General features: G+C 40.8%; 1 protein-coding gene across 1 annotated transcript in view; it reads left to right on the plus strand.

Moving 5' to 3' along the window:
• tenm2a (teneurin transmembrane protein 2a) overlaps positions 1 to 24859 on the plus strand; it is a 223040-nt gene that overhangs the window by 129751 nt on the left and 68430 nt on the right. Inside the window, 1 exon segment of the mRNA XM_030144885.1 lies at positions 22894 to 23100. Within this exon segment, the coding sequence (XP_030000745.1) occupies positions 22894 to 23100 (207 nt within the window).

Genomic DNA, 24859 nt, shown 5'->3' on the forward strand with positions numbered 1-24859 from the left:
TCACTGTGTATTCAATTTCCACATTGTTTGAATACAAGAAAATATCTCATCTCCCAGTTATTGTGCTTGACTATAACCCTTTTTAATGTCTTTTTCCCTTCCTCTATATTTGACCACTGTGTTGGATGAAACATTGTTTGTATCATATTAGTCGAGATAGTTTCGCTCCTCGAGTATCGGAACAGGACATGGCGGCTCTTTGATAAAGAATTTTGCCTTCATACGCAGCGGTATCAAAGGAGATATAATTTGTCTTTACTAAAATGAGTTTGATTCAGTCGTCTCTCTTATAGCGCTGAGTAAACAGACACAGCAGGACTTTGGTTTGGCATACTGATGTCCTGTGGGAGTCGGTCTATGAGCAAAGATGAAAATATGCACAGTTTGATTCTGAGGAAAGATGTCCTCCACCGTGCCACTTTTCCTCTAGCACCATGTTTCTTCCAGCGTTCTGTTTTCATCCCCTGTTCCCTTGTTAGCCTGTGTTCTCCATCTCCAGGGTTTTGAGAGGAAGGAGTGGGTGATAGTTATAGGGACCCTCACCGTGCATGTGGATTTGTGTGAGTGCGTGTTTGGATATGTGCATGCTGGAAGTAAAATAATGCGATGGAAAGAGTAAGGAAGGAAGGGATGTACAAGAGCTGCACTGGCTTCTGGAAGATGCACAAGCAGGAAACTGGTGAAGAGGATGAAGAGGAGCGAGAAGGGTGCAAAGCCAAACTCAGTCCCACAGGCTTCCAAGTGCAAGTAGATTTCAGTCTGGGAGTGTTTGGAGAATTACAGAAATGGGATGAAGGAAAAGAGGAACAGACAGTTCTGGCCCTATAGGAGTCAATCTGTTCCCCTCTCTATTGTTGGTAAAAGGAAATAAAAAATAAAAAAAAATCTTGTGGAGGGCTCGGCTTTAGACTCAGCCTTGTTCGCCTCTTCTCTCCTGCTCCCACTTTCTGTTCGGGATGTAACAGTTAATCCACTACCACAAGTGCCATCAAGCCCCTTCTGCTGCTCTCACTAACTCTCTTTCATACATGCTTCTTCCTCACTCAAATTCTTCTCATTTTCTGATTTTTATACAGCAGTGGCAGCAGTAGTTAAACTTCCTGCCACTCCCTTTGTTTTTTTCCCATGTAGTCATATGCTTGAGTTTCTGAGTAGAATTGGCAGGAACAGGATCTTATCATTCCACAAAATAAAGCAGATAGCTTGTGTCAGACAGAAGAAACATGAAAATCTGCCCTGATTTTCTGTGCGATGTTTGACAAATGGATTCAAAACTCAACATTTTCAGCCAAAAGAAACTTTTTAGAGAAGCATTTGTTAAATGGATCATCAGTAAATGAGGCGCTGCCTGTTAAATGAAGAATCGAATAATGTGCAGTTAACGATAAACAGAACCTCATCATCAGCCTAGTCTAATGATAGTCTAATTGAATTTTTTCATGGCAAAGAATTAGAACAATCATTTTGACAGTGTGAGCCACAGGCTATGATGCAGCTCTGAATCGTCGATAAAAATAGCGAGCCATTTGGATCTGTCATTTTCTCAAACTGTATGGGTGTTTTTTTTACTGTAAGCCCTAATAATATGTCATTTGTTGTCTGAAGTTCTATTGTAAACCACTCTGCTGCATCAGACCTACAGTTTAGCCTTATGTATTTTCTACTCCAGCAAAGAACTGATTAAATTGTTACACTCTCTAACAAATTTTAGCCCAGGCACAGATTTAATTCAAGTGCAAAGAATGTATATGAAATCCTTTGATGAAGTGCATTTTCCTATCGTTTTAGTGTTAAACGCTACCACAGTGTTCCGCAGCGCCTGCCACCATGGGTGCCTCCAGATGTGACCCAACCGAGGCAGCCTCTGTCTTGAGGCAAGACGTGCCAGATGGGGGTTGTGGAGCAGTTGGATAGATAGAAGCCAGGGGCCCTGAGGCAAAGAGGAGCCCTGTGACATTGAGGGGCACAAGTGGCCGCAGAGCTGACAAGATGAGAAGTGATATGCCCTCACCATTCCTGTCAGTCACGCCACCTCATTAGAGAAGGAGGAAAAGGTAGAGAGAGTATGCAGAGTAAGACAGCGAGAGAGGATTCTAGCTGTGGTATTTATGTTGGCGAGAACCAATTTTTAGTGGAATTACAATCATAGGAAGGCTCCACAGCTGTCAAGGAACCTAGTTCAAAGATTGTTAAATTAGCATACCGTGTTTGGCACCCTAGCATAGCAATGAAGCAATGCTGCAGAGGCAACTAGCATGGATTTGGTGCACAGGCTAGTGCAGAGTAAGTAGAGGAGGGCGGAGAAGTGGGGTGGTGGGGAAGATAACATGAAGGCATGAAATATTAACCCCTGGCTAAACATCCAAGCTTAGCCGTCTGTGAAATCCCACTGTGGACAATGCTAATACATGCATTCACATGGGAGATGATAGGGCCTTGTTGCACTGCCAGATGGAAAGTATGCATTAAGAAGCTCTCTCATGTATTCATACTCCCATAATAGGATCTATAAGACGAAAATCCCAACAGTCATTTCAGTAACGCAGACAGAACAATACAGAATTTAGAAACGTGTGCACGCACATACACATTCACACACTATCTCACACACTCACTCAGACACACAACATCCTTTGCCTCTGAAGCTAAATAGTTGATTGATGGTCTAAGCTGTGAAGAAATGCTCTCCTTTATGTCTCTAAAGGTTTGTAATTGCTGCAGTGAAAGGATGCTCACTCGCCTGGAATATTGATCCTAATGGGATTACTATCCTCCACCAGAGAGAGGGTGATAGAGAGAAAGAGAAGGAGTGAGGATGAGAGAGAGATGAGGAGGGGTCCGGTCTAAGAGGTGAGCAGGCAGACAGAGAGAAATTTAGTTTGTCCTTGCCGTTTTTTTATTGATTTTTTTTTTTCTTCACAATCACTCCATAAAGACTTCCGTGCAGGAACGATAAAGCATCACCGTTAGAAACCAGAGATGGAATAAATACTTGGAATAGAAATGAGGGAAGGAAGAGTTAGGCAAGATCTCAAGGGAGAGATCATGGAGGGGCGATGGAGCCCTCCCCCTTTCTGGTCCTTCGGGACGGTTGTTGTTGTTGTTGTTGCTGCAGTGAAGTGGGTGCTGTTTCGGTCCCAGCAGCTGCAAACAAAACTGGGTTCAAGCAGAATGTGGAAGCACTAGCAAAGGGGGGAGATAAGGTGAAAAATTAGTTTCAAGAAACAGCGGAGGAAAGAGTGAGACTTATATAACTGTGGAGCATTCAGCCAAAGGGGGAATTGTAACAGAAACTTATGTTGAGCACAGCCATATGCTCTCAGTGACAATATTGTCATTTTGGGAAAAAAGGAAAACTCGCTGCCTCTTCTTATTATTTCTGTCATTGTGTTCTGATTTCACCCACCCTCTTAATCTCTTAGAATTAATCAGCATGGAGGGCCATCAGCCTGTCTGTCATTCTGTCCGTCCATTTCCCTGCCCGTTTGACTGCAGTAACCCCAGATGGGAGGCATGGCTGCCAGTTTGTGGCCAGACTGTCCTTTGCAGCTAATTGAAATGTTATGATGAGCCAGAGTCACGGAATCTGCATATGTGTATGGCTCAACTGATAACCCATGTGTGTGTGTATGTGTGTGTATAGAGGGTGTGTGTCAATCTGTTTCAAGATGGCCATAATGTTGGTCATCTGCCTGTGTTGTGACTAACTCCAGGCCCTTTCCATGCTGCTGAGCTTGAGCACTTAGTGGCGCTCACACAAAAGTCACCTTTATGAATAATTATCAGAAACCCATTATGTCCATTCTGTGCCTCTTGATGTTCCTCTGCGGGAGTGTGTCTGTGTGAGTATTTGTGGAGGAATGTGTGTATGTGTGACTCATTGTTTGGCTGGCTTTGAAAGTTTGTTTTTCCCCAGTGGGGGGTCTCAGAGAAAAATGACTTTGCTGAGAGTTCGAAGGGAAGAAAGAGGTAAGGATTATCCTGACGACGATGACGATGGGGTGGGCGGGTAGAGAGCTGAAGAGTAACATCAAGCTTAGCAACATACTGTAGCCAAGACAACAATAATCAACTGCATTCTGACTTAAAGAACAGAGAATATTGCCTAACCTACCTGGTGAAAGCTGTCTAAAGCGCACGCACACACACATACAGACGTCTTTCTGCCTGCCTGTGGGGTGATTGTAAAAATGAGTTTTCAATACCTTCAAAGGCTTGTAATGCAGCCAGCAATTTCATTTTGACAGACACACTTCTAAAGGTGCAGGTTTTTCTGCACCACAAAAGAAACTCACTGAGTGTGTGAATGTATGTGTGTGTGTGTGTGTTGTGTACATGCGTGTGTGTGTGTGTGTGTATGTGTGTGTGTGTGCGTGTTTGTGTGTGCGTGCACGTGTGTGGACTCAGTAGTGATCAGACTCCCACAGTGCCGTCTCAGCCTTTAAGAACTGCAGGAGACTTGTAGAGGACAAAAAACAGCATGAAAGGAGAGAGAAAAAAGGAGAAAGGAGAGGAAGGGCAGTGTTGGGTTCACTTTCCAACCGTGTGTTTGCATTACTTTGTGAAAGTACACTTTTTGACAAGGAGGCCTTTGCTGGATGATTATCAGAGCACTGACACAAATCCTGCTGATTTAAAATTGTGATTCAGTATGATAAGAAAACACACTTTGAATTTAAATGACTGCAGGTTTATAGTCCAGGTTTTACATTTAGACCTATAACTGTGTTTACAGAAAGTGGCATCAATCAAACCTCGCTGTCAGATGGACGCTTTATTAACTGTGTGTCAACTTGCACTCGTGTTTAGTGAACATTTAAATCACTGCTGACATGGGCAGATGTCCTCTTAGCCCACACAAATATACACAGATGTTGGTATGTATGCGCAGTCGTACATGCGGAGGAAAAAAACCCACGAGTCATCCTGATGATGCGTCTCCGATAGCGCTGAGGACAGATGGTTTCATATGTTTTCGAAGACAAGGACACGTACACATTTCATTAGGGGCATCACCACCAGTGTCCCTGCAGGTGGTTGATCCTCGTAACAGCCTGTATGTCTGACTGACGTTCTGACACTGATCATTTACGACATGGGCAGGCCATAAGGAGCCCCAGGGGCCCCTGAGGGCCACACAGTCTCATTTTGGATGGCATCATTGGTTTTGACCTGATATGCCAGGCGTCTCTGAAGGCACTTAGTGTCTCATTTGATTGAGCAAAGCAAAAGTTTATAAAGATGAGAATTAGGCGTTGCTGCTATATTTATGCTGTTGTTGAAATCAACAGCTTGCTCACCAACTTTTGTTTGTTTTTCTATTCATTCTTTAAACTAAGAAAAGAACAGCGACGACAAAAAGCTCTCATAAACCTCATGAGCCAGCTGCCCTCCAACAAACTGCACATGGTGTGGAACACCGAATGCCACAGCCGGACATTTATTTCAGAACAGAAAACAGAGCTAGGAGGAGTGTTGAAATTACACTTATGTTGATCAGGTTTCCAGAGACACCAATCTAAATGAATGCAAATGTTTCTCTATTTCTGCTGGCTGTGTAAATAAGCAACAATTCGCAGCCATAAAATATCATGATAAAAGTGTGTGTGATTCTCAGCTCACTGTGGAGAGTATACAGGTGCTTTCAAGTTTACATCCACACCTGGAAACACAGGAAGAATTCATGTAGCAACTGGAACACGACAGAAAGACAGAATTCTAAGTGTTGGTGTCCTATAATCATTCAACAGTGAACACATTTTCTCTCTCCTGCTTTAATGTCAAAACTCAGGATTATGGGTCATTTTAGTGAAGTGTTAATCAGTGTAGTTTCTCCTTCTGTATAAGCTTTTTGTTTCTTAATTATAATTAGCATATCAGTATTCCAGTGACAAATCCCACACATCCATAAACTGTATAATGCATAATCGGTTTATTATATGCAGAGTTGTTTTTGCCTGCAAAGTTTTCCCCAAAGTGACCCCTCCTGAACTGCAGGGAGCATGTGGGGGGAAATCCAGAAACATAGATTATCTGTGATTGATGATATCTGGAGGACAGGATAGATTATTCCTCTTCAGATTTATGATGTCTGTGGAAGAACCCCATTTCTAACTTGGTGATTACGGCTAACAGGCTCTGCAGGTTGTTCACACGTGTGTTTGTATGTGAGTATGTGCGTGTGTATGTGCATTTTTTTCAGGACACAGTACCCTGAGACTGATGTGCCTTGTGTGTAATAAAGAAGTGGTATAATGAGATGCCTAACTTTCCCTCTTTGAATGATATTTTACATTAAAAATGTAAATTAAAAATCCCCCCTTACCACACCCGGACCCCCCTCTCCTCATCACCATGTCCAAAACAATTTTCTGCATGGCTCCCTTGCGGTAGTGCAGTACAGTGTATGTTTGTGTGCTGGCCTAAGTGTGTGTGTGCACGCGTGTGTGTCCATCCTCGTCTGGACCCTAACTGATTGTGATTGCATTTCCATCGGATTTTCTCCCGGCAAGAAGGAGAGCAGGGCCCAGACGGAGAAATGGGATCAGAGGAGGAAACTCATCTCCCTTTCCCAGACACAGTTCTTTCCAGAGTGTGTGGTCATGCAAACACACACACACACACTGTGAATGGTGTCCTCTATTACTTGGGGTATTAGCATCACTAATGAGGTGTGAGAGAGGGACATAGATGGAAAGCAAGTGGAAGACGAAAAAAGGGGAGGATCAGAGAAACAGAGTAGGCGAGAAACAGGGGCATCGAGCGAAACTGCAACTATCAGTTTCGTTGAAGAAGTGCTGGTGGTGAAGAAGGGAGGCGAAGAAATGTATGGAGGAGAAAAGAGGGAGAGTTGATAAAAGACACAGAAAGGTGGAAGACAGAAAGATAAGACGAGTGCAAGTGAAAGGTACAGCGCGAATGGAGAGGTGGCGTTTCTCATCTCAAAACCATCTGTTCTGCGGTCAGGTGTTGAACATGTGTGTCTGCGTGAACATGTGATCTGGGTGCATATTACAATATATTATTACACAGATAAAAATGATGCTTATCACGTCAGGTAATCCATGAGGATTTGACGTTTCATTGAAAGGGATGAAAGGATATCCTGACTCACTAACAATAGCTTTAAAAGATGCTTTACCCTTCCTACTCGTATATGATGTGTGTGTGCAGGATCAGACAGCCATTTCAGAGGAGTCGTGCCCACTGGACACCTGTTCTGATAACTCAACATTGACAAGCTTATTGTTCCATGTGCTGCCTACACTGTAATTCCCCGTACACTTTGTAACACACAAGTAATAAAACATCCTGCATGTGTGTGGGGTTGTGCAATATGTGTGTCTGTGTTTTACCCCAGATACCATCTTTGCTCTAGATAAACCTATTGTTCTTGCCTCAAACCACCATTATCCTGTTGTAGGGGAAAACTGTTTTGCAGCTTCTGTACAAAACCCAGAGAATCCACCGAATCGCTCCTTATCCATCTCCTCGCTCTGTCTCATCCTCTCTCTCCATCCATTTACTTTCTTTTTTTTTTAAATTTCATCATTCATTCATATGGCCCCCTCTCCATCTGGAGCCCCTCTAACTTTTTTCTGTTCTCCCCGCACCTCATTTGTGCAATCACTCTCTTCTTTGTATTCTTTCCTCTTCCTGCTCTCTCTCTTTTGTCTGTCATAGCTGGATTCAGCGCAGTCATTTGCTGCTACAGTCTATAGCTAGAAGCCCTCTTGCTGAGATAGATGCCTGCCTATGAAAGACATTTGTTTCCTTTACTGTCACTGTGCAATAATCAGCCACTCTAACGAAATCAACATATTGCCCTTGCGGTAAATACAGCTGAGCAAGTGGGTCCGTGCTCGTTTGTGTGGGCATGTGCGCTTATGTGTGTGCATCCGTGGAGAGGGGTGTGAAGAGTGGGTATGTTTTATATTTTTGTATCATGCGTGTTGTGTGGATGTGTACCTGTGCTTGTGTGGATTTGTGACTTCTTTTTTTTTTTCCCTTTCTTTTTTCAGGGTTTTTTGGCACTGCGTGCGATTGCAGATTCTCATGTATGTGTGTGCCATGTGACAGAGAGAGATGATTCTTGGTGAAAAAGCAGTTTGTTAGCGAATTAGAGTTAATTAGCCAACTTTCAGTTCCCAATGCTGTAATTGGGCCCATTTCTCTCTGTTTCCTCCAGCTGGCGTCTCTCATCCACTGCAGAAAAAAGGAGGGGTGGGTTGAGGGGGGGTGAGAGAAAGAGTGGGACTGAGTCGCAGGAGTCAGGGGAGAGAGAAGGGAGATGGAGGGCAGGGGGTGCATTACATGTCTGTAGGGGTCTGTGGAGTGCTAGCGAGCCTACCCCCTGGGGTTAAGAACCACTTGCGCTGAGGGAACGAGACAGTGAGGAGTATTAACCGAGAGATAATGACGAAAGGAAGGCTGATGGGAATGAAAATGTAAAAGAACGTGTGAGCTGAGGGTGTAGAGGAAGTGGAGAGGGGGTGAAGGGGGGGGTGGGGGGTTGACAGAAATGTTGAAAGATGAGGGGGAAGGTGGTGAAATCATAAGCCATTACAAATTTGAGCGAGTGGGATACAACGTAGAGCAGCAGTTTAGGGGTGAGCACGGAGCAGATGTCCTGCACGCCTAGAACTTTCTAACACATCCCTTTTGCTCTCTCTCTCTCTCTCTCTCTCTCTCTCTCTCTCCCCTACACTTGCTTATAATAAATCCAGAAATGCCATGAAGTCACCACTTTAAGAGAGCAACGCAGCAGGGTCTAGTTGAGAAATAACACACAAATATAAAACACATAGAAAAGGGGTGGCAGAATGGGAGAGAGGCAAGGGAGTAGTGAAGCAAAGAAGGAGTGATGAAAGAGGGGAACAGGCCCTCTCTTGGTGCTGCAGCGTGATGATCAGTAGAGTCTAATGAAGGTGCAGATGTCCCACAGGAGTCTTGCGCACTCTTGACGACCACTGGGAATGGCAATTAATGCACAGTGTACCAAAGGAAGATGCATACACACACTCTGACTGGCACACAGTCTCAGACACACAATTTACATATAAAGTGCCACAGCCCCACTTCGCGTAGTCTAAATTCAAACACTGTGCAAACAGTATATGGTGCATTAAACCATACTACACTTACCATCAGATTATATAATGTAAACTGCTTCCAGAGAGCAGTATTATGCCCCATTATTCCATAACAGCACCAGACAGAATCGCACAGTGCTCAAGTGATTGCCTGTATTGTGAATGTAACCACCCAGAACTCTCAACAACATGTTTCTTATTCTTTCTGAGGATTCACTGCACAATAGCTCTGCGTTCCCACTGCTGCTTTGCCCTATATTCCATATATAAGCTCATGTGTGGATCGCTATCTCTGAACCCCCTAACTCCGGCCCTGTGCTTATTATGTTATTGATATTTTTATTCCACTCAGTGTATTGACATGTGTAAAGATATAAGATACAGTTGGAGTGGGATACAGAGCTCAGGTGGATGGGTCCCAGCACTGTGGATTAGTGGGAGCTGAGCAGTGTTGCGTGTGTATACTGTGGAACAACTACTTTTAGAGCAGGTCACTGAGGGACTGCGCAGTTATGTAAAGATGAAAGGATAAACTGCTGAGACAGGAGAGTGCAGAGAAATGGACAGAGTAAGAGATAAAGAAGAGTGTGTGTTCATAAGTGTACACAGGCATCTGTGCGTGAATAAGTTTATGAATGTGTGTGTATGTGTGCACTTTGCAAATGTTACAAGCCAAATACTGGTTGGTCCTCCCCTCTTTTGAGATAAAAGCGCTTGCCTCTATACCGCTGAGACCGTGGACTAATGGCACTACAAGACTGAAGCTGACACACATGGTTTGAGAAAGAGATGGGATGGGGGGGAGGGTTGTCACAGAAATTATAAGTCAATGACGTCAATATCACTCCTGGCATTTACACTGCAGGTGGCAGAAAATGGGCCCTTCTCTGTTCCGCCTCAAGAGCTTGTAGACGAAGAGAGATGGGAGATAGAAACTTTCTCCTTTTTTTCTGTTTGTCCCCTTCTTTATACAGTAAAATTACCTTGACCTTTGCATATCAAATTGTTCTTTCCATCTCATACTCCATTCTGCTCAATGCTGTACCTACTCGTTACCAGTTGAAAAAGATTTTTTTGTGACTGCCTGCAAAAATACTGGCTGATTTTTTTCTTTTTTTTCTTCTTTTCTGCCATCCTTCATCTGCTACAAACGGGTACAAAAACATTGAAGTTACAAGCCAAGGTTCTGTATTCAGCACTGGGCAGTTTCAGCCCAGAGTTCAGGCCTTCAGCTTTATACTTCCTTAGCTCTAAAAGGAGATTGACTCTGCTTATTTACTTTTACCAAGGCCATGCAGTTTATCACAAAGAAAGGAGTTTGGCATATGTGAGACTTTCCTCTGAAAACACACACATGCACACGCATGCACAAGCACATGCATTGATAGTATAGTGTCTTACAGCAGAGGTGCTATCAGTTGTAGTTAAGAAGGAGGGGTCTTAGTTACCTCTAGGTTAATGATCCTCATTAATATGCGCTAATATACCCCAGGTCATGCAGTAATTAAAAATCTCATTCAACGCTCTCAGCTTAAACTGACTGACTTGGCTTCGTCCTACAAAGATTAGCATTTATTATTTGTCTCCAAGGTCTGTAGTTCATAGTGAGGGGGTGAGACTAACAGTCTAATGTTGAACATTTGATGGGGCTGTCTGTCTCTTCCAGTGCTTAGTAAAATCTTTTGCCTCTGCTTGGTTGGGCACAAGTGTTTATGAGCTGAATGGGTTTGCAGGTTGTGCCTTGGAGAGTTGCATCACGTTTGCGAGAGAGTGTTTGTGCAAAATGGGCACACAAACAAGCACTCCAAAATACACACTCAAGCATACACCTAGATGCACAACTGCATGTGAAGTCCATCAGCATGGGGACTTCCATATTCCTCTGAGTCAGCTGATGTCAGCTGATGCAAGCTGTGCTAATGTTAAGGCAGTATGACGATTGCATGTTTTTGCAGAAAAAAAAAAAAAAAAACTTCATAAGGTTGGCCTCAGGGACCTGTGTCTTTATCAGTCCCTATTTTACACACATACACAGAAACATCCACATTCATCTATCTATGACAGAAGTGGCAGCTACTTCAGGAGACTGAAGTATCCAGTCTCTTCTCTCCCACCTACAAACACAACCACACATTCACACGGGAGGCTGGGAAATAGTGGGCCACATTTAGGCACATCAGTGAAAATGCGTAAAAGTTTGCACTGCACCTCTTTAGTTTGTTTGAGCGGGCAATTTGCATGTAATTAACATGTGATTTAATCAGGCAACAGCTAATAATGCAATCAGTGATTAGGACCGCCTTCTAAGCACATTCTGCATGTGATGAAGAGCTGGAAAGGTGCAGTTCAGCAGGAGGATTTGTGTATGAAAATAAAGTTTTATAGAAAAAAAAAATAAATTTGAAAAAGTCATGTCTATTCACAAATCCTACAATTAAAGTTGAACTGAAAAAATAAGGAGGGTGTCTCATGATAATTGCGATAATGACCTATATATAGAGTAGACATTTTGTAGAAGAAAGCTGTATTAATACCAATTTCTGAGAAAACTAATTGTAATGCCACCTCAGTGTCAATGTCTCTGCACAACAATGGTAGCTTAAAAATATAGAGAAATTTTTACAAGATCCAATGCAGATAGCACTATAACACAGGCCTAATGAAATAAAAAAGGGGCTTTGATTGCAGTTTAAGCAGTGACAAATTAAAATTTTAAAAATTAAAAAAAAAAAAAAAAAAATGTTTGATTACTACTACTCATCCGCAATTATGAATGTACACTGTTTTCCATAAAGATGGAAAGAGTTTTCAGGCACATTCCTCGCTTTAATCCTACTTTTATACATCATTATTCATCTTTGACCAGGTGCAATGATTACATATGAGTCCCAGTTACATTACATTTCATGAGAAGAGGTAGAAAAATATATATATTTTACTCAAAATTTTTGGGCAACATTGTAGTTCAACTACCAGAATAACACTGCAAAACATACTCACACTACAGGAGAAACCACCTGTAGTTCACAACTCTTTACTTGACATTTCAACTGCCTTTTATGTAAACCCACTGAATTTTCCATAGAACATAACAACCCTTACAAATTGTATGTACCTTTGTAAATCCATTGGACTCCACGAGTGCTATTGTATATCCTGCAATTATTTGTGCAATGCTTCCTCAAATACACGTTTATAAAAGAGAGAGGAATACAAGGTGTACCTCCCTTTCACACTGCTGTGTCTCTTTGATGAACACACACACACACACACACACACACACACTCGTCTCTAGGGTGCACAAAGCATCTGATCTGTGAAGCAAATGGCTCAGTAGATTTGGCTTAGACTGTGGCTATTCCAGTTTGTTCACCTTGAGAGAACGCGATGCTCAATAGTAAGAGAGTTAAAGAGAATATATTGTGACTTAGTGTGTTTTTCAGTTTTCCATCTTTTTTGTGTGTCTGCTGTTCCTATAAATAGAGGCTGCAGAACATCAAAGACATGAGAGGATTCTCTCAGCAACAGGCCACAGTACAGTCATTATCCATTGGCTCTAAATACATCACCCCTATTTTGGCTCACCCCACTGTAGAGGATACCGAGGACTCTTTGTATGTGTCTGCATTAATGTGTTTGCATGTGTGTAATTGTCTAAGAAGACACTGCTGACTCAGCCCCAATACTCACCGATTCACGCTCACACACACACATACACACACACACACACACACACACACACGTATATAATGTAACATCAGACAAAAGAAGACATTACCGAAGCCGAGTTTATTCATGAGATTACAATACAACACAATATCTCTCCACACAAGGTCACAAACCTACCAGATCTGTGCTCCAAACAAATCTGGATCACTTACCATCTCTTTTTTCGGTTCCTCATTTAGTTCTTTCCCCATTTAGTTCTTTTCACTCTTCAAATAATTATCTTTTCTTTAATTTTTTTCTTTGTTTTGCTGCTGGTTTCTGTTCTTTTGTTGCCTTTTACAGAACAAGATTGTCATAGCAACCACCTATTGCTAGTTGGTTCAGTGCAGCGCTGCTATATTGAATAGGTATTTTTTCTAGGCACCTGTGTATGTGGTTGGGTGTCTGTGTGTTTCTGTCTGTGTGTGTGCAGTTTGGCGTTTCATGTCTTTGTGCATTTTGTGTGAGTAATTCAGTATGCATAGGATTCTTGATGACTGTCGTTTTCTCAAATGTTGGGCGATCGTGGGAATTGTAGTTTTGTTTTTGCATGAGCTTTGAAACCCAAACTTTCACAACATGAGCGCTATGTTGAAATGCAAATGCGGTTATTGTTTTGTTGTTGTTAGGGTTTTTGTTTTTTTGTTTTTTTTTCAAACTAAAATACACAGTCATTTTTCATACAATATAAAATAAAATCATTGTGCGCTGACTAGTAATAGGCAGCAGCTCAACCTATCAGAGTGGAAATTTGAAGTGTTGTGCAATGAGAATAGGTGTAAATATTTCATTTAAGCTTCAATGAGTCATATTTAAGTGCTAATTAATGAAGATGTTTTGCATGTTTTTATGCCAGATATAATTAAGGTTTGATATCTGGCTTTGTTTTTTTCACTTCCAAATGTCCAACCTTGATCAGAATGGCTTGGCTGCCTATATTAAACCTGAAAAATCCAGGTTTTTATTGAACCAAATTAAATATAACTGTAGACTCACCAACAGTATTTAAGTGACAAGCAGATGAACACACAGCTTTTAAGTTGTTCTATTTGTGCTGGAGAATGGTTATTCTTCACTGTGAATCGTTCAGTGGGATTGCACTCTAGGTGAAAAGCTCTTCTACCATTTTACCTCGCTGATTTTTGCACTCTAACGTCTAACAGCTTCTTTAGATGGATCAAAGTTTTGTCCATCCATTTTCCACCATTACATTTAAAGCGTGATGTTTCAGAAACACCTTGAGAAAATTTCCTCATATTTGGATCAAACTGATGAATGATTAGATTTTGGTGACGAAGGGCCAATGTCGTAGTGGCCTGACAAACCACATTTTTAGCCATAACTCAAGAAGTTACCTCCCATGTTCAGTGAATTATTAATTTTTTTTTTCTTATTACCATTTTTATGTGCAGAATGATAATGTTATTGCTTTTTCTACATTCATACATGTAACCTATACAATAGATTATGATGTAGGAATAGTGGAGACATCTGATCTTATGGGTCGTCCTCTTGAGTGTATATTTTATTATTCAGTGCATTTTAATATTTTAATAACTAATTTAGGTGTAACTAGGTGGCCTATTGTAATGGAATTGTCTCATTTTATGGGTTTTGCATCACTGTATTTTATAGCGCTAACATGTCATTATTTTAGTACTGATTTTTTTAGGGTTTTCTGCCTTGGAAATTTCTTGTTGCTTCATAATTAGAGACTTTGCAGCTTATTGAACACAACAGAAGCAAATGTCTTATACACCATTACAGGTTTTTGCCCATCATGCAAAAACAGAGCACAGGCACATAATCACATATATATAGATATTCTTCGCTTTGCAAAGCTGTTCCTTTTAGTCATTACAGAGCATGTTCAGAGGTAATGGAAGTCTGAGAGGATGGGTGTCTGTCTCACTACACCTGGGGTTGAGGGTCTGTGTGTGTGTAGTATGTGTGTACGTATCCATGCGTGTGTTTGCATTTATGTGGGAGGAGGAGGAGGCTATTTATTTTGATTGTTTTCAATGAGAGTCCAATGCGTAGAATCCATAACAATACCATCAATCCACAGCAGCAGCAACATGGATGTAATTTATATGGTAATGCAGCCTCCATGGTTGCCCCAAGTTACGCAGTGGACATCTCTGACAATGGACAGCATGGGTGTGCTGTAGCATCCTAATGCTATGGATAGCCACAGACATACGCACATACACATACTTACACTCCCAAGCAGCAGGGAGGCATGTTTCAATTAACGGAAGCAGATAGATGCTGAGCTGCATTAGTGTGACTGGGTCAAAAGGTTGAGTGTATTGCTCCGTGTCAACTTGTGGTTGTCCTCCTCATCGCTCCTCTTGTCAAAAAAAAAAAAAAAAAAAAACAGCCCCAGGAGGGAATAGAGGAGAGAAGATTGACCTCTAAACCCAGATGTTGAAATTATTCAATGAAGATGTTATAAGTGATACAATAGACTTACTATTCTTTTTATTAGATTTTGGCATAATACAGGACATGATACCATGTACAAAAATATATAAGCAGAGGAAATCCAACACAAAGCACATTCTTTGTAGATTTGGCCCAACATTTTGGATTGTGCCCCCTAATTATGCCACACTTGCACCCATGATCTGCTCAATTTTAACAACTTATTCACAAAAGATTTGTGCACTACTGTATTTATTAGCTGGAGTAAATATTCCCATGAAGTTTTGCAATTTGTCCTTGATTTGTGTGTCCTCTTTCGAGTATTTTAGGTTTTCTACACTTTTCTGCAAGCAGGTTGGCAGTCAATAATTTAGACTATAAAGAAAAAAAACCCTCAGATTGTCACAAACCAATTTTCATGGACTTTGCTTGTTTTGCGTCTTAATTATTTTACGTCAATAACACAATCTACTGAAATGTTCTTTGGAACATATTATAGCTATTAGTGTAACTCAGGCAGGTCTGACGTGCGTTCCATTAATGTCTGGGTCTTCAGTTTATATTGTTCAGGTGTCACTGAATGTGTATAGTGCTGATGTTCTGTTTAGTACTCACAGCTGGCAATACCATCACACAATGGCTGAAACAATACGTGTATCTCCATTTTTAAACACAGTACAGCAACAGTAATTTCAAAACATGCCAATGATGAACTGGTTGTATTTAATATTGTGTGTTCTGAAGCTGATTTTAGGCTTATAAAGTGGAGTATTTGTAATAAAGCGGTCTTATCTCCATCAGCAGTGTCAAAACATGTTTATTTTTAAGTAGCTGAGTAGTAGTTTAAGAACTTGAAACTTCACAAACTTAAAAATTTGAAGAAAGAAAAACAAAGAGAGGCAATGAGTGTAGGTGAGCATTTTTAATCACACCAGCCTAAAGCTATGTGGCAATTTGTGCTGGTCTTTGTGAAATAAACATTTTTAATTAGGCTTTTTTACATAAAAAAAAGGGCCAATTTTGTGTGAAATGTAAGAATATTCAATAATTTTTATCCGTGCAAATGGAACAGGCATGCTATGTTGCTTTTTTATTCTGAATTCCACTCCAATATTTTTGTTTTATTTTCACTGATTTGGTGTTCGTAAAAGCCATGCGGTCCTTTTGTGCATCTGCACCTTTATGTCTCCTTCAAAAACAGAAATAAAACATCAATAAATTATAACAATAATAGCGATGATGGTGATGATGATGATGATGATAATGATGATTTACCCATAATCAGCCTGTACGCTTTTTACTCTTCTTTTCAAAGAATTCTAGAAAAAGTGCAGATCAGGCTTGCAACACTACCATTCATTTCATTATGTCTTTGCCTTCTCTTTTTATAGTTCTATGGATATTAGTATTTAATGGATCTTCATTATTCCTATGCACTCCATGTTATATGAAGGTCAAAGAATATTGTTAAAAGGTGACTGATCATCAAACCTTATTACTTCTGAATGGTCTCAAAGCCATTGAGTGCCATCTTTAGTAGAGGTTTGATTTGTGGTTGAAAAGACATGAAGGTCTTTTGAGGTTTTCTTCGTTCATCTTTTCATCTCTTCTTTACAAATGCATTTTTTTACTTTTCAAAGAATTGTTAACTGCACATTTTTCATATTTATTTATTTATTTATTTATTTATTTATTTATTTATTTATTTTTAAATTAAGAGTGCATTTCAGCATTTTGTTTTTCAGGTGTTTCAGATTTATTTTATGTATGTGGTATACGTGTATATATGTTTGTTTGCATATTTGGTAGGACTGTAATAGTTCAATTTACTGTTTTAGCCTGAAGTCTTTAATAATGGACATGGAAATGTAAAGCCATAGAATTACAGTTGAATCAAATCATTATTTAACAGCATCTTTGAACACAGATTTCTCCTGTGAACTGCTGATTTTCAACAAAACACTGAAGGCCATCACATGCACTGACAGAAACAATAAGAAAACTCACACTACGTGTTAAAGTGCTATTTGAATGGAATCCTTTCAAATTAAATATAGAAGGCAACACTTTAATATTATATAAATGATAACCACAAAACAAAAATAAGTGTTCCATGGTCAAGTGTGGGTTGAATTTGAAAAAAGTCTGTATTAGTCCCGTAAATGTATTAAGACAGATCAGCATTGGTAATAAAATAAATCATTAAGGGCAAAGTTCTTTGACATATTTTGCTTTTGGCTCTATACACGTCTGTGCATACTCATTAATTGTTTCATTTCAGTTTGAAGAAGAAAGCTAAAAAATTTTTTTTCCAACTATCTGTAACAATGACTCGCCTTAATCAAAATCCTGGAAAGACTATGAATAAAGCATCTCTCAAAATGTTTGAAATGTAGAACAATATAATGTTGTGTTGCGAATCTGGTTAACACCTTCCCAGCCAGAAGGCGTCTTCAGCCTCCACTGCAGGCTGTTTGTGTTTGCGGAGGCTTCACGCGCTTGGAAAGAGGATCCCCATAGTCGTCGAGCAACCGAATGATGCAGATGAGATGAAAGAAAGAAACAGAGGAGAGCTCTAGGCCAAAGAAGAGCCCAGACACTCAGTTACACATCAAAGAAAGAGCCAGTGATACAATCATTTCTTTAGGCGGTGGAAACCCAACTTTATTAATTAAAACATGTCGTTGAATCATCCTCTCCCTCTTTAGTCATTTTATCAGTCATTTTATTCTGTGCCTGGCAAAAGAGAGAAAGAGGGGGAGGTTGCGGGGGAACACATTCAAGGTATTAAGCGGATAAACTCGGACCGTTCCTGGATGGGCTGCGACATCCATTTGTTGCAAGTGCTCACACATGTAGACAACAACAGGTGTGCAGCTTAACACAGTCAGGCTAAATGTGAAATATTAAAAAGGAATGAATAAGAGGACAGAGGAGGCGCAGATTTGAGAAAAAGGGAGGGGGGATGGGGGGGGCAGGAAGAGAGATGAAATGGAGGAGACAGACTGCACTGTACAGATAAATAGAGAAAAGGGCCCATTGTGTCAGCAGCTGCCATCACTAAATAGCCCTCAGATCACTGTCAGACGTGATCCCACATATGCACACACACACATATTTATATATATATATATATATATATATATATATACTGTATATATAAACACATACTTACACACATGCATTGACTGACAGCTCCCCCTCAGTCCAACATCTGTGCTGACAGCAGCCATGGTAATGAGTCTCAGTATGTGCCAGCATGGGTGTGTTACTTCTTTTCCTCCCTCTTCCCGTGTACCACTCATTCAATCATTTTACGACTTGCTTATCTTGTTGACTCCCCCTCCTTTCTCTTCGTTATTTTCCGTCGCGTTAATGGAAGCGCATGCTGATTGACTTAGCAGCACAAGCCGCATGAGTAGCGACTAAATGAGAGAGCGGCATCAAGTGTAAAGTTTGGAGCTAGACCGAGTGTAGTGTTTGCCGGGAGTTGTGTTGGAACCATCCAGGTGCGCTGTATTTCATGTAGAGGTGTGTGTGGAGGAAGAGAGGGATGAAAGGAGGGAAAGATGAAGAGATGATGAATGGATCTCGTTAAAGGGGTAATTTGTCTCTCCTTGTCTGACTGGGCTCCAGCTGTCGCTCCATCCCTCGCTCCACTCCACTCTCCTCGGCCTACCACTCCTCACCTCAGCCAGATGGGTGGACGGATGGATGAGGAAGGGAGGGAGGGAGGGGAGGAGGAGAGGGGAGGCAGGGGAGGGACAGAAATAGAGGCAAGGACGGCAAGAGGAGAGAAGGGGAGTCAAATACCAGAATTATGTTGGATGTGGAGTGCACATTAAAGATTGGATTTGCAGGAAAACAATAGATTGTTCAAAACTTACTGAGATGACTTAAAATGGAGTATATGGTACAGAAACAGGCAGAACTCATGACTCATACCAGCCTTTTGTTCGCACATGGGATTAACTATGATCACATTTCTTTTTTTTTTTACATTGTAATAAAATAATCAGTGCCATGCAACAATCTTAGAATGCCTACTTTTCCCCATGATACACTTATTTTTCACACTAATCAACACTTGTGAGAGTACTGTAGATTCAGAGAGTGAGAGACGAGCACAGAGAGGAGGATTGAGAGATGTATACAGATGGCCAGGGAGGCGGTTGAAGGATGGCAACGAACAAATCGTCAAGAGAACCACGTGAGCTCATTGCCAAGTCTTTGTTCTAATAACACAAAGCAATTTCCACTGACCTTTCTAGAAATGTAGCGGGCAGAAATGACTGAGTTAAGGATGCCCCACAGCATAATTGCTAAGGAGATTAAAGTTCCCTTAATTGCTTTTGGCCAACAAGTGCAATTTTTCCTTTTTTGTAATTAAAGTGATTTAAAATATTAATAACTACAGTCACATACGCATAGCTGTACGTGCACGAGCTCGTACATTTGCAATAAGACCATGCAACTGCAATAAAACAGTGTTTAAGGTGCACTGCTGATACACACCCACACACAAACTTGCATGCATTTCTCACTGCCTGTTGCCACCACAAGCCTCATTACAGGCCTGGTGAAATATGCAAATAGCTAGATCCCTTCTTGCCATCGACTGAATTGAGTGATTGATTAATTTAAATCAGTACCTTCTCTGTTTTTTCTGTCCATGGGTGTCCATGGCCTATTCCTCTGTTGCCTCTTCGTTTCTTTTTTCCCTCTGTCTTCCACTTTTCAGATCCCTCTTATTGCTTTTTCCCCTCCTAATTATTCTCTTTTTTTTGTAGGAAATAAGTCTTGTCAGCTCGTACTTTCAGAACTGGACTTTTTTCTGTTCTCCCTTTTCTTGATTTGATTTCCCCCCCCGTCTCTCCACTCATTTGGTTACCCTTGCGACCTTGTTGTCCCTCCTTCTTCATCCATCTCTTGCTGTCCCTCCCTTCCTCTCTTCTTTTCCCTCCTGTCAGCCACAGTGTTTGCTTTGCCATTGTTTATCCATTTTTCTCTGTTTGCTCTGATGAGATTGACCGGACACATGAGCACACACACTCACACATACACACACACACATACACACAAATACCTAAACAGAAGACAAGGTTGGCATCTCTCTGGGGTGTAGTTAACGTGGGGCTGTGGATCGATCCTAGCTCTGGTTTCCATGACGCAAGGCTCTAAGCTGAAGCAGTTTGAGCAGCAGGACAGAGGCATCATTCTGCCTTAGTTTCTATCAAATATATCTTTTTTAGGTGTTATGTCTCTGAGGTTCAAACATGTCTTTTCATTGATTAATGCAGAGGCAGCACACAATGGCCAAGTTAGCCATAAACTCTGTCTGAGCATCTGGTTTCTTAAACGATGTCTGCATTGATCTCCCCTCCCCTCTTTGGACCAGTTACTGTTTCCCTGATGCAAGCAGTATCGCACCATCACCTAAAAAGGTATCCCATCTATCATGGCCTCTGTACATTTTGATTCCTATCAATCCAAGTGCAATGCGGAGGTGAATGCTGTCTGATCACACCACATCTGTATTCTGAGAACAGTCAGTAGTGAACGGAGAGGAAAGGAAAAACGATTTTGTAATATGTATGAATGTTGAGATGTTTTGCTTCTTTCGTCAAGGTCCCACCACTTTTCTGTGTTTCTGCCTCACTTATCGTGCTTTTTTGTTTTGAAGAAAAAGCAAAAGAAAATTACTATGAAAGTGTACTATGAAAGTATTGTAACTTAAATTTGCAGTGACAAAAGAAAACATGTCTAAAGTTTGTTAAACTTTTAGACAAGGGAAGCCTGTTTTCCTCCCTCGTGTCATTGTAACTTTGGAAGGTGAAGGACGAGACATAACGTCATTTTGAAGGTGGAATCAGGAGAAAATAAGTGATTATGAGTGTGTCAAAGAGTCTTTGGTCGACTACCTAATTAGTAGTTGTAATAACCTGAGTCCTTCGGTGGATTAGCCGGACTCGGTGGCCTCATTCTTACCATATTGTTGATTGATTGAGCTGCAAATACGGCAGACATAATTATTCTATATTTTGAGCCGTCTCTAAATAGAATTTATTAGATTTGTCTTTGTCCTTGATTTCAAACCTTTGGAGAGTAGAGTGAATTCTCTCCATCCCTCTCTTTTCTCTCTGGTGTATGGGACAGCCTGATTGTGTCCACATGTCCCATGGCTCCTACTATTTAAAGACTTACTTGTTAACTTTCTTTTGTCTTATCCATCTAGAGGACAATTGTACGTTGGATTTAGGTCCTCCACCAAAATCCCACTATTTGATTTGAAGCAACACAATGCAACACATAAAGACAGAAATGCTCTTCCTCTTGACTTGCAGTACAATCCTTACTCAATTCAATAGACAAAACACTTTTGCAGCTTAAGCTCCGTTGCTCATTGTTGGTGCTAAATACTGCTATTGTGCTTTGCTATTTCAGAATTTAACATCATCTTGTAATTATCACAAATGGCTATACAGTCAAAGTTAATTGGATTTACTTTTTGTTTACTTTCCATAGGAAGAACAATTAAAAAAAAAAAAAAAAATTTGAGTTCTTACATTTTTGCTTTCAGCAGTACAATGAAATTGAAGGTTGGAATTTGTTTATCAGTCTTCAATGTATTCAGGAGATAAGTAGACTTGTCTTTGCTTGTTTGTCTCTGTAGTGAGTCCCTCCTGTCTCTTTTGTGTACCCAGACTGCTTTACATTGCTTTCACCAGGGGGCTGTAACAAGAAGCAGGTTTAGTGAAAGAGTAATTTTGCTGAGACTTCACATCAGGTCTTTTTGGAACGAATCTATACTGTAGATTTTCAAGTATAAGTTAAAGGTTTCATTTTAATGTTAGGCTATCACCTCCTCATTTCCCAGTTTACACCTCCTCTCCTCATGTCTTAGCCTTAGGTGCAAGCGGAGGCAAACAGGAGGAGACACAAGGAGAGAGGAGTCAAAATGAAACATCCTCACCATCATTTTAAATAAATGTTGGTGAAATGTGACTTGTTGCAATACACCACTGTATTTTATGATCTCTGTCAGATGAACAGCACAGTGTTCATGTAAACCTATAATTAACTTTTAATTCAATTCATAACATGGCATAATGTGTCAAGTCAGCTATATAGGGATGTCATACATTTGTTTTATTTAACACACAAGTTTGATCGAGCATTTGATCATTTTAAATAACTAATGCACTCCTGCCATGGTGTGTAAAATCCAGTCGTCTTTAATACCTCAAGGTAGCTGATCATGGAATAAAAATCTGTAAAGGATACAACTGTGCATCCTCTATCATAGACTCCTCAGTCCTTTAGAAGCAGGAAGACAGGTGAGAAGCTAAGGAAACCTAAAATACAGGCACTAGAGGAGCCTATTCCTACTGACGCACACATTAAATTTCACTTACATCCATTGTATTCAGATGGAAGGAAATATCTTAAGGTCTGCACAAATACAAACAACACAATCTGCCTGGCTGCAGTTACACAAGAACAAATTTAAGGCGTGATGGATTTCACTCAGCAAAGTTTCTGTAGGTGAAATTAAACCTCTTTCTGGAAACAAACCCCTGTTTCACTGTCAGTCATTGCCATTTGTTTTGTCTAATATCCCCCTTCCCTCCTTCTCTCTCCTTCTTTCTTTCCCTTCATGCTCCAGGTCGCCCACTCCCTCCAACCTCTTCCTCTTCCCTGCTCCCTCCGTCCCTTCCGTCCTCCTCGTCCGCCCCTCACCACCCCTCCCCTGGTCCGTCTCCACCGATCAGGGAATGCCAGGTGCCCCTGCTGGAGAAAAACTCCACCCACTCTCACCTGGAGCCCCACCCGGATGACGCATATTTGCTCCGGGCCCAGCCCTCCTCAACGGGTAAGAAAGCGCTCCATTCACCCCATGCATCCTTTTTTATATCTGTTCATTCACTTCTTTCTACATCAATATGTCATCCATCAACTGGAACTCCGCATTAGCTCATCACGTGTCCATTTCCTGATCTAATTTAGTCACTGCTCAGTAAAATGCCAAGCAATGTGCGTAATTCAATGTCTCATCTGATTCTTTCAGACATTTTCCTCTTGATTTTTTATTCCTCCGAAGTCACACTGGACTGGGAATCAAACAAAAAAACCTTCAGTTGTTATTGTGTGTATTATAACAAGGATAATGGATTATAATTGGATGCACAATTACCACATTTGAGAGAGGTATAAATCATATGACATAAATTCTGGTTAATTATGTGTATGGTTTTATGGGGAGAGAAATGCTCTAATTTATTTACATTTTCACAAATATTTCTCAAAACCCAATGTTTAAATTGAAAGTGATGACATCTTATTCACTACACTGATAATTATGAATAAAAGAGATGTATTTATATTAAGCTTTAACAGGTTCATGAAAAAAACATAAACGGAAAGCAGCTTAACGGGGAACATGCTTTGCTCCTGAACCTGTCCTCTTTTGTTTCTCCAATGACGAAAATCTTATTATGAACACACAATTGTTTATCTGTTAATGGATTACATTTTAAAAGTAACCCTCCCACCCTTGTCACCTATAGTTCCAAAAAACAATGATGCAAGTGAAAGCAACCCCTGCCTCTGCAGAGTGCAGATTGGATGCCAGTGAGTAGGTGTGTTTGTACTTATTTTCCATATGACATTAATAATCTGCCGGAAAGTGAAAGGTAAGGGGATGATGAATTTTAAGTGCCGGCAGGAGGATCAGTGTAGCAAAGACAAACTAGTTAGTTTCTCAAACTCTAAGCTTTTTCTTTCATCATTGGATACTCTCTTGTTGGTTGTTAGAGGCCCTGTGTGCTTATATCAGCACCTTGCAACTATTTTTCTCTGCCATATACACACACATAAGCGCACACAAACACACACACACATCTGCAGTGATGAGTTTGTTCATCACCATACACATTCATTCTCAACAATTAACTGCTCTGAGCCAACTCTCTCTGTCCTTTTCTGTTTCTTTTTCCTTCTCTTCCCTTGTTTCTCCATTCCTCTGTGCATCTGCACTTGTAATCAGCCAGATATATTTAGCAGAAGCCTGATGGGAGGGAGAGGGTGGGCAGAGAAGTCCTAATGTGATTTTTGGTGGAATACAATCTATTGTTAATGGCGTTAGGCTCTCCTTTGATCCAGTATAAATCTTCATTAGGGAAGGCCCGGGTCCCAGGTTCAAGAGCAACATGATTAGGAGGCTTTTAAAATGACGTTACATCAGCCTTCTAATTGGTTTACTGTTTGCTGGGGCAACATCAATCATTAGCCCAGTAACCGCACAGCAAATAAATTCACTCTGCCACTGACACCCTAATGGCAGATGCTGGCAAAGAGGGAGAGTGAGGCTCTCAGGCACACTCTCTCTTTCTCTCATTCTTGTTCGCATACACCCACACTTTCTGTTCCGGGGCTTCTTTCAGTCTCTGCTGAGCATGTATACACAGAGAAGGCGAGCAAGAGAGACAAAGAAAGAAAACGACAGAGAAGCAGGAAAAGAGGCGCAAAGAGGCAAATGGGAGCAGAGATAGAGAAAGCCAAACTTTGACTTTTGAAGTTGTTTAATGAGACATCTTGCATAAAAAAAAGAATAAAAAAAAAAACAAAACAAA

The sequence above is a fragment of the Sphaeramia orbicularis genome, chromosome 10 (genome assembly GCF_902148855.1).
Source record: "Sphaeramia orbicularis chromosome 10, fSphaOr1.1, whole genome shotgun sequence".
In the NCBI taxonomy this organism is placed as follows: Eukaryota; Metazoa; Chordata; class Actinopteri; order Kurtiformes; family Apogonidae; genus Sphaeramia; species Sphaeramia orbicularis.